Raw genomic sequence first — 13227 nt, forward strand, 5'->3', positions numbered from 1 at the left:
TCATTCCGTTAATTGGGAGATGAGATATCGTGTACACAGACGCACATACACTTATACACACACATACAGACCAATACCCAAAAACCACTTTTTTGGACTCAGGGGACCTTGAAACGTATAGAAATTTAGAAATTGGGGTACCTACCTTAATTTTTCTCGGAAAGCAATACTTTCCTTACCTATGGTAATAGGGCAAGGAAAGTAAAAATATAAGTACTGGAATTACTGGTTTTTTAAATCATTTCCCAATAATTACAAGTTACAACTGACAAGTTCTCGATTTCAAATCCTATATTCTCAAATTGAAATGATATGTTCTCAAATAAAATTCACTATTCTCATTTACATCTGACGTTTTCTCAAATACAAATAACTATTCTCAATTACATTTTTGATACTTTCTCAAATACAGTTAGAAAAGGTGTAGACCACAATTGTTGATTAGAGCACTCTAGTGTGCTACTACATCGTTGATAAATTCAAGTTATGAATATGAATTTCGTCCAAAGACCTTAAAGATATCTTTTTAAGGTTTTTGATTTCGTCAATTTAATTTCACATGACCTAAAGCTAAGATAAACAGTAATACACAATTAATCAATTGCTAATCGGTAAATTAAAGTTGTAAGAATATTGTAATCTATGTTCTAACTTAATAAAAAAGTTGTTTTTTTACGTATGTATCATCAAATAGCAGAAAAATATAATAGCCGTTTTTAGAAGGTAAAACCTAGTTACATACGGTACTAGGAAACATGTTGCGCGTTTCTTGTTGTCTACGACACATGTCTGAAAATCAATCCCTGTCTACGGACCAGCTGCGAGACCAAAAATTGCAGGTCTATGGCCCTCTATCAGAAATGGGAGTCTTCATGCAACTTTAGAAATTTCAATGACAAATTCTTTACCTTGTCCAAATTGGTACATTGTATTGTAGACGCTAGACAAGACGAAAAATCATGTTACCGTATGTCTTTAGACTGCGGTCTTTCTATACCGTCCCGTCTATTGAGGTCCACGTTATAATGGCAGTGGATAAAGATAGAAGAATAGCGATGCCGATTCTCTGCATTAATCAATTATATTTCTACACTGTTAAAAACATAATTTGCATCGTTGTGGACCTGGAAAAGGATAGTACCACCGGCTTTGTCGAATGATAGACAAGGATAGCAAAACCAAAGTAGATCAAATACTGTCATTATAACGTGGACCTCACTATATAGACATTCACACAATTAGTCTCCTAGTGTGTACTAAGCTTGAATACCAACGCAGACAGCAATTGATCGACGTATGCAAGAAGGAAAACAAAAACCCTTCCCAGGGGTTATCAAAACATTTCTGCAACGCACACAGAAACAACCGTCTGTCTGCTAATGTCTGAATGCAGACGTTTGATTTTTCCTCATGTAGTTGCGTTTGCGGCTCAATATAATTTTAATTACGATTGTTCATAATTATACATCTTAGCAGATTTCAATAATTTTTATCAACTAGAGATGTGAATGTTTAAGAGAAAAGAAAACGTTGGAAATATAATCAGCTAGAATAAAGCCCGGTTGCACAAAAGCTGTTTAAATTTTAACAGAGATTAACTTCACGAGAACCAATCAGAGAAGTCCTTTTTGATAAGACGGCTTCTCTGATTGGTTCTCGTGGAATTAATTACAATGAAAATTTAACTGGCTTTTGTGCAACCGGCACTAAAAGTTGAAATGTGTAAACTCAGCTGAAAGTTTAAAAAATTTCAATATGTTTTACCACCTGTCATCTGTATCTCCAAGTCCTGTAGCATTTGTTATAAAAAACAATATTGTTTACACTTTCAACTTCACAACATCACACTACATTAAAACAGATACAATTTTATACAAACCTTCCCAAATTTTCAGGTTTTTGAATAACATAGCAATATCCATTGAGAAAATGAGTAATAAATCTTGTCATGATCAGAGTCCCATATCACACACTGAAGTAACGTGTCATGCTCTGGGAGAAAAACGTCAAAACCTCATCAATAAGCTGAAGATGTTCCTTGATACTGCCGATGAAAGGTTAGAAACTTTTTTTGTGCAATATAATTGATTATTTTTCTACGTTACTCTAAAATGGTATTGTAATAAATACTATTGCTACGTGATGTTTTAATATTGTAAATTGTGTATAAGACCAGCAAACTTCTACATTATACCGTATTCCAGAAAGCAATAATAGAGATATTTTTTGGTTTAATGAAACGTTTTATTCAGTAAATGTTAAGCTGCGTTTGAACCAAAGTTATTAACAAAATGTTTATTTTTCTGTTCTTATATAGATTCTATTAGGTTGAACGAAACTTGACAAACACATTTATGCTCATCATGTGCATGATAAGTTATATGGTTAATCTAATAGAATCTATAGACGAAGAAATTAACATTTTGTTAATAAATTTGGTGTAAACGCAGCTTTATGTATAGTAGTATTTGACAATCAAGACATATTTTTAATAAAAATAACGTTTCTTGATAATTGATTACAAGATTACTATTTCACATCATGGTAAATTTTCAAGTATAACAATATTACTGAATTTAATTCAAGCAATTCAAACTAATCTCTAACTCATTGTTTGTTTTTCAAAAAAAATCAATTATCTAAGTATCATTTTATTTTTGATTGATAAGACTGATCTTGATTAGACTAAGATCTTGATTGTAACCCGTTACATTCATTCTATATAATGACATATTAACATATTTTTTAGACCCTGTCTTGTTAAGGACGGTCGACAAACTTCAAGAAGGAAACCCATGATAAAATACCCAGGTTATGTGGACTACAATCATCCTGCATTCAAAAACCAAAAACTTGAAGACTGCCTCCACCCTTCGCAACCAAAAATAATGGACAATAATTACTGCAAAAATGGAAACCATCATGAAGATGTTGATCAGGTATGGTTTCAAAGAAAATCTCAAACTTTTAAAAAATAATATCCAGTAGTTGATTTTTTGTGTAAAACTCATTTAGAATTCAAGTTACACGGACAAGTTGCACAAAAATAATTGTATACATTATTGCGTTTATTTTATAGTCTCTAATTCGAAAAGGTTCTCTTTCTGACTGCTATGGAGAGTCAACCTAGCAGAAAGTATACTCGTAATTTGAGTAAAACAAAAAGAAAATAGCTGTTAACTCTGCTGTCAATATTTGCAGTAGCTGAAATCTTCCGGGTTATTTACAGCATTTAATTGGTATTTTCGTTTGATAATAATTATTAAAAAGAAAATGGCTCAAATTTTAATTTTAACCTATTTATGAATATTTATACAAGCCTATGAGCTTATGTGGGGATCACCCTCAGTATTATTATTATTTTCATTTTTACAATAATATAAGTAGATAAAGCTGAGTCGAAACAGAGAAAAACATTATCCTTGCACTTTGAAAAATTTTTTCAAATTTCAGATTGATTCACTTTTTCCTTACAAATAATTTTCGTTCTTTATCCCAAAATTTTTAAAACTTTCCAAAAACCTTTAAAATCGTTCATTTCTAATCCAATGATTCTTTCTCGTCTAGTTATATTTTTCCAAACTCTTGTTTCCTAATAAATTGAAACTTGCCTAAAACTTTTTCAATTTCATTATCTGGCCGTTTCACAACTAATCCATTATCAAAGATTTTCGACTTATCTATTTTTGCCATTCTCACACTTAATGATTGGAGGTGGACCACTGCACCAGACTTGTATACAAGTCACTAAAATAATTCAAATAATATACAATCCAGGCAATGGATTTTAGAATATCTAAAACACTTGATTAAGGGCCGAAACACACGAGGCGTTTGCTCAGACTAGTCAGGAAAGGAAGCTTTCCGATTGGCTGATTGAGTTGGTGTATCGAGAATCAGCCAATCGGGAATCTTCTCCTGTCCTGTCATGCCGTGCCGACTCGTCTGAAAACACCTTGTGTGTTCCGGCCCTAATCAATAATACAATTTATAAAATAGAATATTATAGTAACCTTTTTTGAAATTAATATAAAATAATTGATTAAAAACACAAATTATAACAACTAGTACAATGATTATTTGAAATTTATTATTTTCAACCTGAAGACGATGTGGAACATCGAAACTAGTTGTTATAATTTGTGATTTTAATCTATTATTTTATATTATTTCCAAAAAGGTACTATAATTCTATTTTATGAATAAAAAAAGTAGCCCTGAATACATACATTTTAAGAAAATAATTATAAAATATAAATTCAAAGATATCTGTGCAGTCAAATAATTGAAGCTACTGACAGCATAACATTGATACCATTTTTTTATACACAGTACTATATGTTAAACGCTAAATTATTAATATTTATAAATTTACTGACGGATTTTATTTTTCTTTCATTTTTAGGAAACCTCATCGTGTTGCCAAGAAAACTTTCAAAACATGAAACAAGAAAGTCGCGATATAGATATGTATGAAGCTAGTCAAACAGAACACACCTCTTGCAACGAGAGGGTTTTTCATTGAGCGTTTCGATCTCTAAAACTAAATAAAACTAGTCGTAAAGATAACGTGAAATATTAACGAGATTTATTTTTTGTTTGGGTGGCTATCTATTGACATAATATGCAAGTAGTATATGCATTTGATACCGATCGAATCATTGTTGATATTTGATCTATTAATCTGATGCATAAATCTTGATAATCATTGATGGCTTCATTAATGTTGACTTTTAGAGCATCCAAACAGGTTTCTCAATATAAGGAAACATTCTAAATTTCTTAATTTAATGAAACATTACAAATGATAATCATTGATGGCTCCATTAATGTTGACTTTTAGAGCATCCAAACAGGTTTCTCAATATAAGGAAACATTCTAAATTTCTTAATTTAATGAAACGTTACTAATTTAATAATTCAATGAAACATCCTAAATTTCCCATGTAGATGGGAAATGTTTTTCTACATTTCTCATGTTTCGAGGAAACATGAGTGGTAGTAGTGTAAGGAGCTGAAACCTAAAACCTAATGCTGAATCACACCAACTTAGAACTCCAGGGTTGGGGGACTACTGACTGACGCCGTAAATTCAGTGGTCCATTGCTTTATGGATAGGATACTCATACAGCAGTCGTATTAAGGATAGGATAATACCATAGAGAAACAATAGCGTAAGTAGATATCCCATGGTATAGGGCGTTTATGTCGCAACTTTTACTGTTATCTCAAGTCGATTACTGTCGATTATTGTAGATTTTTACTGTTTTGACAGGGTAAGAGTGTATGAACGGCACAATATGAGAGACTACCAGCGTCATAAAGCTTCACAGGAAAGAACTACGTGGATTATCAGCTTGAGATAACAGTAAAAGTTGCGACATAAACGCCCTATGCCATGGGATATCTATGTATGCTATTGTTTCTCTATGATAATACTCATACAGCAGTTAATTCACAAAAAGTGGCATCAGTGCTTCAAAGAGTTATTGGGTAACGTGATTCAGCTTCAGTCCTTGCTCTTCACAGTATCACTTCTGTTAATTATGACATATTTTTAATTGGACAATTCAATAAACTATGAAATTAATGTAAAAAATAAAATTTATGTCGTTATGTAGAAAATAGTTTGTCATTTAAAAACTGAGCATCCTTTTTGAGACACTCTTTTATAACAATTAGTCCTTAGTGTCTCAATTTCAACAGTGAAAATATTTCAATGGATTAAATTGTGACTTGAATAAAGTCACTAGTAATTTTTGTAATATCACGTAGCATATTATGTACCACATAAGATGTGTAAATTCTACACAAATGAATAGACAAACTAAATTTTCATCAACAACCATCAATTTATTATAAACTCATATTATGCAGTAAAAAATTGAAGATTCACAAAAACTACATGATTTCTTTATATTTGACATTATAATTACAATACCAATCTTTGAACGGAAAGCAATCAATTGAACACAACATGTAAACTATTCTCAAGATAATATTAATATTTTATAAAACATTTCCATTCTTATTTAATATATACTAACTTACCAAACTATTCACATTTGTGTTAAGCAAGCAGCTCATTTAAGTATATTCATTACAAAAAAATATATATCCAAAGAATAGAGAAATTAAGAATAATTCATTAGTAAGAAACGTATAAATATAAACTAAAAAATCACAAAAACAAATTCAATATTTTTATAAAAAGGTTAATAAATATCCATAATTTTTTTATGAAATCTAATACTGTAGCTTGTTTAGCGGAAAGAAGACGAATTGGATAATATACAGTAGTAATTACTTGAAAATCAATAATAATATACTACTACTATGTACTTTATAAAATATCTATAAAAATATCTATCTATACTCTTTATAATAATGTTTCACTACCATCATGAATGATAATTATTCCAACAATTTTCAAAATATACCTATTAGATCATTTTGAGAGATTTATCAATCATGAGAAATCACACGCATACGATGGCTAACAACTTACATACAAACAAGGCAAGGTGTGTTAGCATTCACTCCTAAGCTTTATTGACATTATATCTGCAGAATCTTCACTCAATAATATATTAAGGCAATATATGATAGAGTGAATCCGAGCCTTATAAACTAAGTTCTAAGTTTGGATGATTACTAACTAATACCATATATCTGAATATACACATTTTCTATTGTCAAATAAAAATCATAATTCTATGAATTAATGAGAATATTATTTACAAAACGATGGACGGAAAAAGTGACTAATTTTTAAGGGGTAATTGCTCAGTACATGATCTAGTCTGCTCAAACACTCCAGAAGTCAGTTGGATTAAAGTAGTAAATTCAATAGACAACCCAATTTTTTGTGCTTTCAAGTTTGACGAAAATCAAGTAAAGGTGTTTGATATACCTTGATAACTATTTTACAAGTTTATCCATCTATTATCCAAGGTTTGCCTCATCTACGCTACTATAAAATCGAAAATATTTCATATATTCATAGCTACACATTATCAGTATTCATGAAAAATATTTAATTGAAATATTGTAGATGAAATCTGATTATAGTATAATGTATAGTAAAAATTAACATATAATTTATAGAAAAGCTAAATAATTATTATTTCATGTTCAAGAAAATATTGAGGAAATAATTCCGATTGGTTAACGTTTTATAACTTTGTCGTGCTTAAGTAACTAGATGAGTTCGAATAAATGCCTGACTATACAAAAAACATCCAAACATAGAAAAGTTTGCAATCTCTATGTGTTGAATGTTAGATTGAGTTTATGGTAGGCTTTGAGTGTTCTTTAAAGTATATAAGTACATTGGGTGCATGCACCACATATAAAACATGTTCAGTAATAAAGTATAAAAAAATTGATACAGAAAGAGGTCGGAGTACTGTATATATTTTAAACTACTGTACAGAAAGAGTACTACTGATAATTAATCCTACTCTGATATATATTCAAAAATATGTCAGTGTGATACATATCAGTACCCTAGCTTAGAAGCAGTAAGTGAAAGTTTAATCGAGATTTACTGAACTAAGATATATAAAGTAAATAAATTATTGTCATTGCTGCTTGAATCAGTGATAAATCAATATAAATTGTTGAAATTCAACAATACCTCTTCAACACATAGATAAACAATTAATATATTGTAATTGCCAAATTATCAATTCTATTGACAATGTAAATATAAACAGCAGTATTCGACTGAACTCAATTCAATAGATTTAAGCACATATTTAAAGGACGGAGATGCGAGTAGAGACTGAAAGAAAATATTAGGATTCTTTTGAGATCAGAAAATTAAAAATAATTTTAAAAAATAAACATAGAATTTGTTCAATAAGTCAAAAAATATCAAATAATATACCATTATTAAATAATACTGTAGAAAGAGTCAAAATAAAACTCACCGTTACAATAATTAAACAGTAATATATCATTTGAATGGAAGTAAATTAAAAGATTTGATATTTTTTAGAAATACTACAATACTATAAAAGATGCAGGTTTAGTTAATGTAGCAATACATTTACAAAGAGAAATTTTTTTATGAGGTTGAATATTGCGATTGCAACATGGTAAATTACTGTATTATTGATAATTTGATTACAATATTGCACATCAAGTGTCTTGAAAAAATGAGATTCAATCCTCAGTTCTTTTCTATGAGATTCAACGATCATAAACTATATTCCACAGATTTCAATATTGCATTCATCAAGAATAACTCATTATTGGTTTCAAAACTAAAATATTGCATAATATTTCTGGATAGCATAGAAATTGTATCAATATATTGAGCCTTATTGGAAGTAAAATCGAGTCCGCAATCAAAATGAAAATTATCAATCTGGGGATCACTCATCATACTGAAAATGGCTTATAATTTATTACAAAGCGCTTGGGCTACATAATATAACAGTTTTTGTACATTAATGGAATGGGAACAACATATGAAACCAACCCATTTCCAAGGCAATACCGTACTAATTTGTTGGCTGTCACTAATGAAAATATTTACAATAATTGGAAGTGAAAAATGATAAACATTAAGATTAACATTAGGACCCAGACCACCATCAGGATTGTTAGATTCCAAATTTCAATCAAGTTTAGATACTAAGTTATCAAATTTCTAACTATTATTACTGCAATTTGTATTACAAGAGTCTGAGCAACTAACTATCGGTTTGAAACTTCAACCATAAGTGGAAGATAATAAAAGTAGATATTGTAGGCTAATAGTTGAAACTTCAATCATGAGAAGATGACAATAAAAGTAAATATTGTAATAGGTCATGTTAGTAAACATGGGTCTTGCTTCCAAACTTCAATGAGTAGGATACAAAATAATTATACAGTGAAATATAATAATAATTATGATATAACGATTATTATAACATCATAATAATTACATTGTAATGTTACAATGATATTATTATTATACAAAGTTTACAATATAAAATTTTGTATTTCAATAAAAATTTAATACTTTTTGTTGGCTTGGGATCTGTGTAACTGTTAATTAACTGTGTAACTGTTGAATTCTAGTTACACACACATCGATTTTTGTTCCGAAGTGAAAAGTGTAAATTTAAAGTATTGTGCTGACTATAACCTTAGTGTCGGGTTTCCCATCAGGGAACTTTGGACTATATACGGCGAGGTGGAACTACCCTTGGGTCGCCCCACCATTCAAAGCCATACGCTAATAATAATAATAGATTTTTGGACGTTCAATTTTTTGCCGTCCTTATGAATTCTTCCAGATTAAACGGAACTTGCAACACATAGCAAACACATTATGGCCCGGTTACACAAAAGCCGGTTAAATTTTAACTATGATTCATTTCACGAGAACCAATCAGAGAAGCCAAAGGCCTTTTAGAAAAGATGGCTTCTCTGAATGGTTCTAATTAAATTAATCACGGTTACAATTTAACAGGCTTTTGTGCAGCCGGCACTATGCGTGTTTAAACTAACTCAAGTTATGTTTAATCTAATAGAATTTGAAAGAACGGTAAAAACATCGTACGTCCAAAAATCGATTTGTGTGTAACTAGAATATTACTGATATCAGAAAATGACAAATATATTATATGTTGTTTCACATACTACGATACTATGAACCTAGTCATGATAGTTAAATAAAGTTGAGCAACAACCCCTTGTCTATGATATAATTGGCAGATCATCAGTCATTGTCCGATGGGAAAATTTCGAATAGAATTGAATAGATCTACTGATCACTTGGCGCACAGAGGCAGGTAACAGCATAGCATAGCAGCACCGGTCGCTCTAATGGTGTGGCGGTCACAACGGCCCAAGAGGCGATGAGTCTCGATGCCAGCTGAAGAGACCACGTGACCAGAGGAGGGAGGAGAGGGCCACCGACAGAACCAAGATGGCGGCCGGCGCGCGAAGCAGAGAGCCCACATTGTAGATGGGACAGTAGGGGCACTGACTGCTGCCACATACCTCACAGATGTTCAGAACGTACGTCGTCAGCGAGTCGAATATTGTTTCGTTGAAACGCTCTACAAAAACACCAAAACCATGTTGTTTTCCATCACGAAACACTCATCAATATTCACAGTTACACATCACAAATGAAATTATCTTTGTTACACATCACAAATGAAATGATTTTTTGTTACATATCACAAATGAAATGATTTTTTGTTCCACATTACAAATGAAATGTTTTTTTGTTCCACATCACAAATGACATGATTTTTTGTTCCACATCACAAATGAAATGATTTTTTGTTCCACATCACAAATGAAATGATTTTTTGTTCCACATCAAATGTGATCTGTGTTACATTTACATTTTTTATATTAATTTACATTTTTCAATATTCACTGTGAAACTTTAGTCGTGTTTCTAATGTGAATGTGTGTAAATAAATGTGTGTAAAGGTGCTTACAGATTTACGCGCCACGAACATGAGCAATTCACTTTTCATCAGCTGATGCCAAGCTTTTTATATCTGTATCTTACAGTTTCTGTAAAAATACAGATATAGTCATCTGATTAAAAGTGAATTGCTCATGTTCGCGGCGCGTATATCTGTACGCACCTTTACTCATCACATTTACACATATTCACATTAGAATAGGTTGTTTTTTAATGTGAATGTGTGTTACACATTACATTTACACAAATTCACATTACAAACACGACTTGTGTTTCACAGTGAATATTGAAAAATGTAAATTAATATTTATAGTTAAAAACACGACTAAACACGACTTGTGTTTTACAGTGAATATTGAAAACATGAAATATCTTCATTTTTCTTAAAATTAAAAACATTTTTGGAGTGGAAACACTTACTTTTTAGCAGTGACGTTTCGATCTGTTTTTGGTCATCTTCAGACTGAAGGAAGTGACTTTATTTTACTATTGAGAATTGACATTTACTGTGAAACAAATCATATTTGTAGGTAAAATAAAAGCCATATTCCAATTTGTTACCTAGGCTAATAAAAATACTGAGCAAAAAGATCCAAATATTGCCTCAAGGCCTAAAAGTAAATCCATTTTCGTGCGTAGATTAAACCATACAGGAAATATAGCATAAGAAGATATCCCATGGTAAAAGGCGTTTATGTTCCAAATTTCATTATTAACTCAAGCTGATAGTCCAAGTAGCTATTTTTCGTGAAGCTATGTGACGTTGTAAGTCTCTTATATTGTGCCGTTCTTGAGGTGCGTACAGATATACGCGCCGCGAACATGAGCAATTCACTTCTAATCAGCTGATGCCAAGCTTTTTATATATGTATCTTACCGTTTCTGTAAAAATACAGATATAATCAGCTGATTAAAAGTGAATTGCTCATGTTCGCGGCGCGTATATCTGTACGCACCTTTACACTTCTCATCCGGCCAAGACAGTAATACAAGAAGTAGTCGACAGGACAGTAATCGGTTTGAAATTTGGAACATGATGACCTAAACTCATACCATGCATGCTATCTTTTCTCTATGATTGAACGTACTAAGGGACTATGGGAACTATGTTATGTTATGTTTGGAGGGACGGATTCAAGGATCCAAAGGTTCAGAGAACCCCACACGTCAACCGGAGCTTATTGTGTTCCCAAGTACGTTAGTTGGGCAAACCAATACCTGTGTCCTTTACAAGATCCAGACGTTTTTCCCTATACTAACATCCCATTTATCACCTGGTTACTTGCAGCCAAACAGAGCCGTTCTCCTTGCCACTAGTCTGTCGCAATCCAGTGTGATATGCTTGGCAGTCTCTTCAGACTAATAGTTACTCGTAACCTAAGGGAATTCTTCTCCTGGCCTTCTTTGTAGGTCCTTCCGCTGAGGAAGGAGTCACCAAATTGCCTCTAGGGCACCCGGCCACCCTCGACTCAGCCTCTTGACCCACATTTGTGCCTGGAGTTTCACCCATCTCTGGTCTCTCAAGTTTTTTTCTTTTTGCCCCTTCGAAACATTGCAGGGTCAAAAGCCTCACCTTTCCCACGAAGTTTTGCCTAAATGGCCGCCCTTCTTAGAGCAGTGGTGAGGTTTTGGTTTCCCCACCCGCAAACTCGTAACCTACGTGAGTTCCACTCTTGGCCTTTTTTGTGGATCCTTCCGCTGACGAAGGGGTTACCAAATTGTCTCTAGGGCACCCGGCGCCTGGCCACCCTCAACTCACTCTCTTGACCCACATTTGTGCCTAGAGTTTCACCCATCTCTGGTTTCTTGGGTTTTTTCATTTTTTCTTATAAACAAGTGATTTACATTGGTATCGCAAGACCTGTCTACGGAAGATGAAATAAACAACATCAAATATGCTCAACCGTCTTCACCACTTTGAATCTCCAAGTCACTGCTTATGCTTATCCTATCCCTTTCAAAGTGTAATATTGTTGACTTGATATTTTATTGGATGTAGAAAAATAATATCATATTGTAAATAAATAGAAATAGCTGAAGGTGTACTCACCAGGTGCATAATAGTCGTAAACTCTGATTGGCAAGAACCGAGACATGTTGGCCACAGGATACCAGCGCTCGATTGTGAAGTTTATGCACACGTCTCTGTCGTCAAGCTATCAAAACAAGAATAATTCTTAATTGTTTTGTTTTTAAATTGAAAAGATTATACTAAAATTGATATTGGAGATTAATAGAACAGACATTGGGTATCCGTAATATCCGTAAATCCGTAGAGGTAGAACATCTGAAGGATCTGTCAATAAAAGCTATAGGAATAAATAAATAATAATAGAAGAGAAAGGTAGAAGTTGAAAAATAGAACTGAAATAAATCAATGTCTAACTTCGAACCTATCCTCCACAACAGGTACCAAAATATTCATAATTTTGTTCGGTATTTCCAACTGAAAGATTGACTGTATCAAGATTAACCAAATAGAGAATTCAAAAATTGTATTACTCTGTTTAATTGATTGTCAATCCTTAAAAACACTGTTGAACAGGCCACTCACGATCGTTCCTACAAGCCAACACGCCACTCCCAATTTGCTAACGGTGAAGTCCATATGAGCTCTAGCCTCTAGGCTTGTGCGTGGGTAATAAGAGATGAGAGGACCTACTGTTTTAGGTGGATTCCGAACCACCGGGAAGCGATTTTTCAACTTATGAATCATATTCAAAGGGGTTGGCTCGAGTGATTCGAGTAGCAGGCCCACGGTTCTCAACTTATCAGTGCGACCA

General features: G+C 32.4%; 2 protein-coding genes across 2 annotated transcripts in view; one reads left to right on the top strand and one right to left on the bottom strand.

The window, feature by feature from the left end:
- The first annotated feature begins 1763 nt into the window (after nucleotides 1-1763).
- On the top strand, nucleotides 1764-4569 carry LOC120350022. Its single transcript, XM_039421983.1, has 3 exons — nucleotides 1764-2057; nucleotides 2750-2939; nucleotides 4406-4569. Exons 1-3 carry the CDS (start codon nucleotides 1930-1932, stop codon nucleotides 4523-4525), a joined length of 438 nt encoding a protein of 145 aa, XP_039277917.1. The 5' UTR covers nucleotides 1764-1929; the 3' UTR covers nucleotides 4526-4569.
- A 1751-nt stretch (nucleotides 4570-6320) lies between these two features.
- The window catches only part of LOC111055856 (CD109 antigen-like), a 156698-nt gene continuing 149791 nt past the window's right edge, over nucleotides 6321-13227 (bottom strand). The window contains 2 exon segments of the mRNA XM_039421984.1: nucleotides 6321-10061; nucleotides 12495-12600. Of these exon segments, the coding sequence (XP_039277918.1) occupies nucleotides 9838-10061; nucleotides 12495-12600 (330 nt within the window). The 3' untranslated portion in view covers nucleotides 6321-9837.

Source organism: Nilaparvata lugens, chromosome 2, assembly GCF_014356525.2.
Source record: "Nilaparvata lugens isolate BPH chromosome 2, ASM1435652v1, whole genome shotgun sequence".
Taxonomy (NCBI): Eukaryota; Metazoa; Arthropoda; class Insecta; order Hemiptera; family Delphacidae; genus Nilaparvata; species Nilaparvata lugens.

What these genes read in the sequence shown, in the direction of transcription:
- LOC120350022 (XM_039421983.1), top strand. Translation starts at nt 1,930, where the DNA reads ATGAGTAATAAATCTTGTCATGATCAGAGTCCCATATCACACACTGAA. An exon ending in CTTGATACTGCCGATGAAAG is followed by an intron (nt 2,058 to 2,749) that starts GTTAGAAACTTT and finishes CATATTTTTTAG; the next exon opens with ACCCTGTCTTGTTAAGGACG. An exon ending in ATCATGAAGATGTTGATCAG is followed by an intron (nt 2,940 to 4,405) that starts GTATGGTTTCAA and finishes TTTCATTTTTAG; the next exon opens with GAAACCTCATCGTGTTGCCA.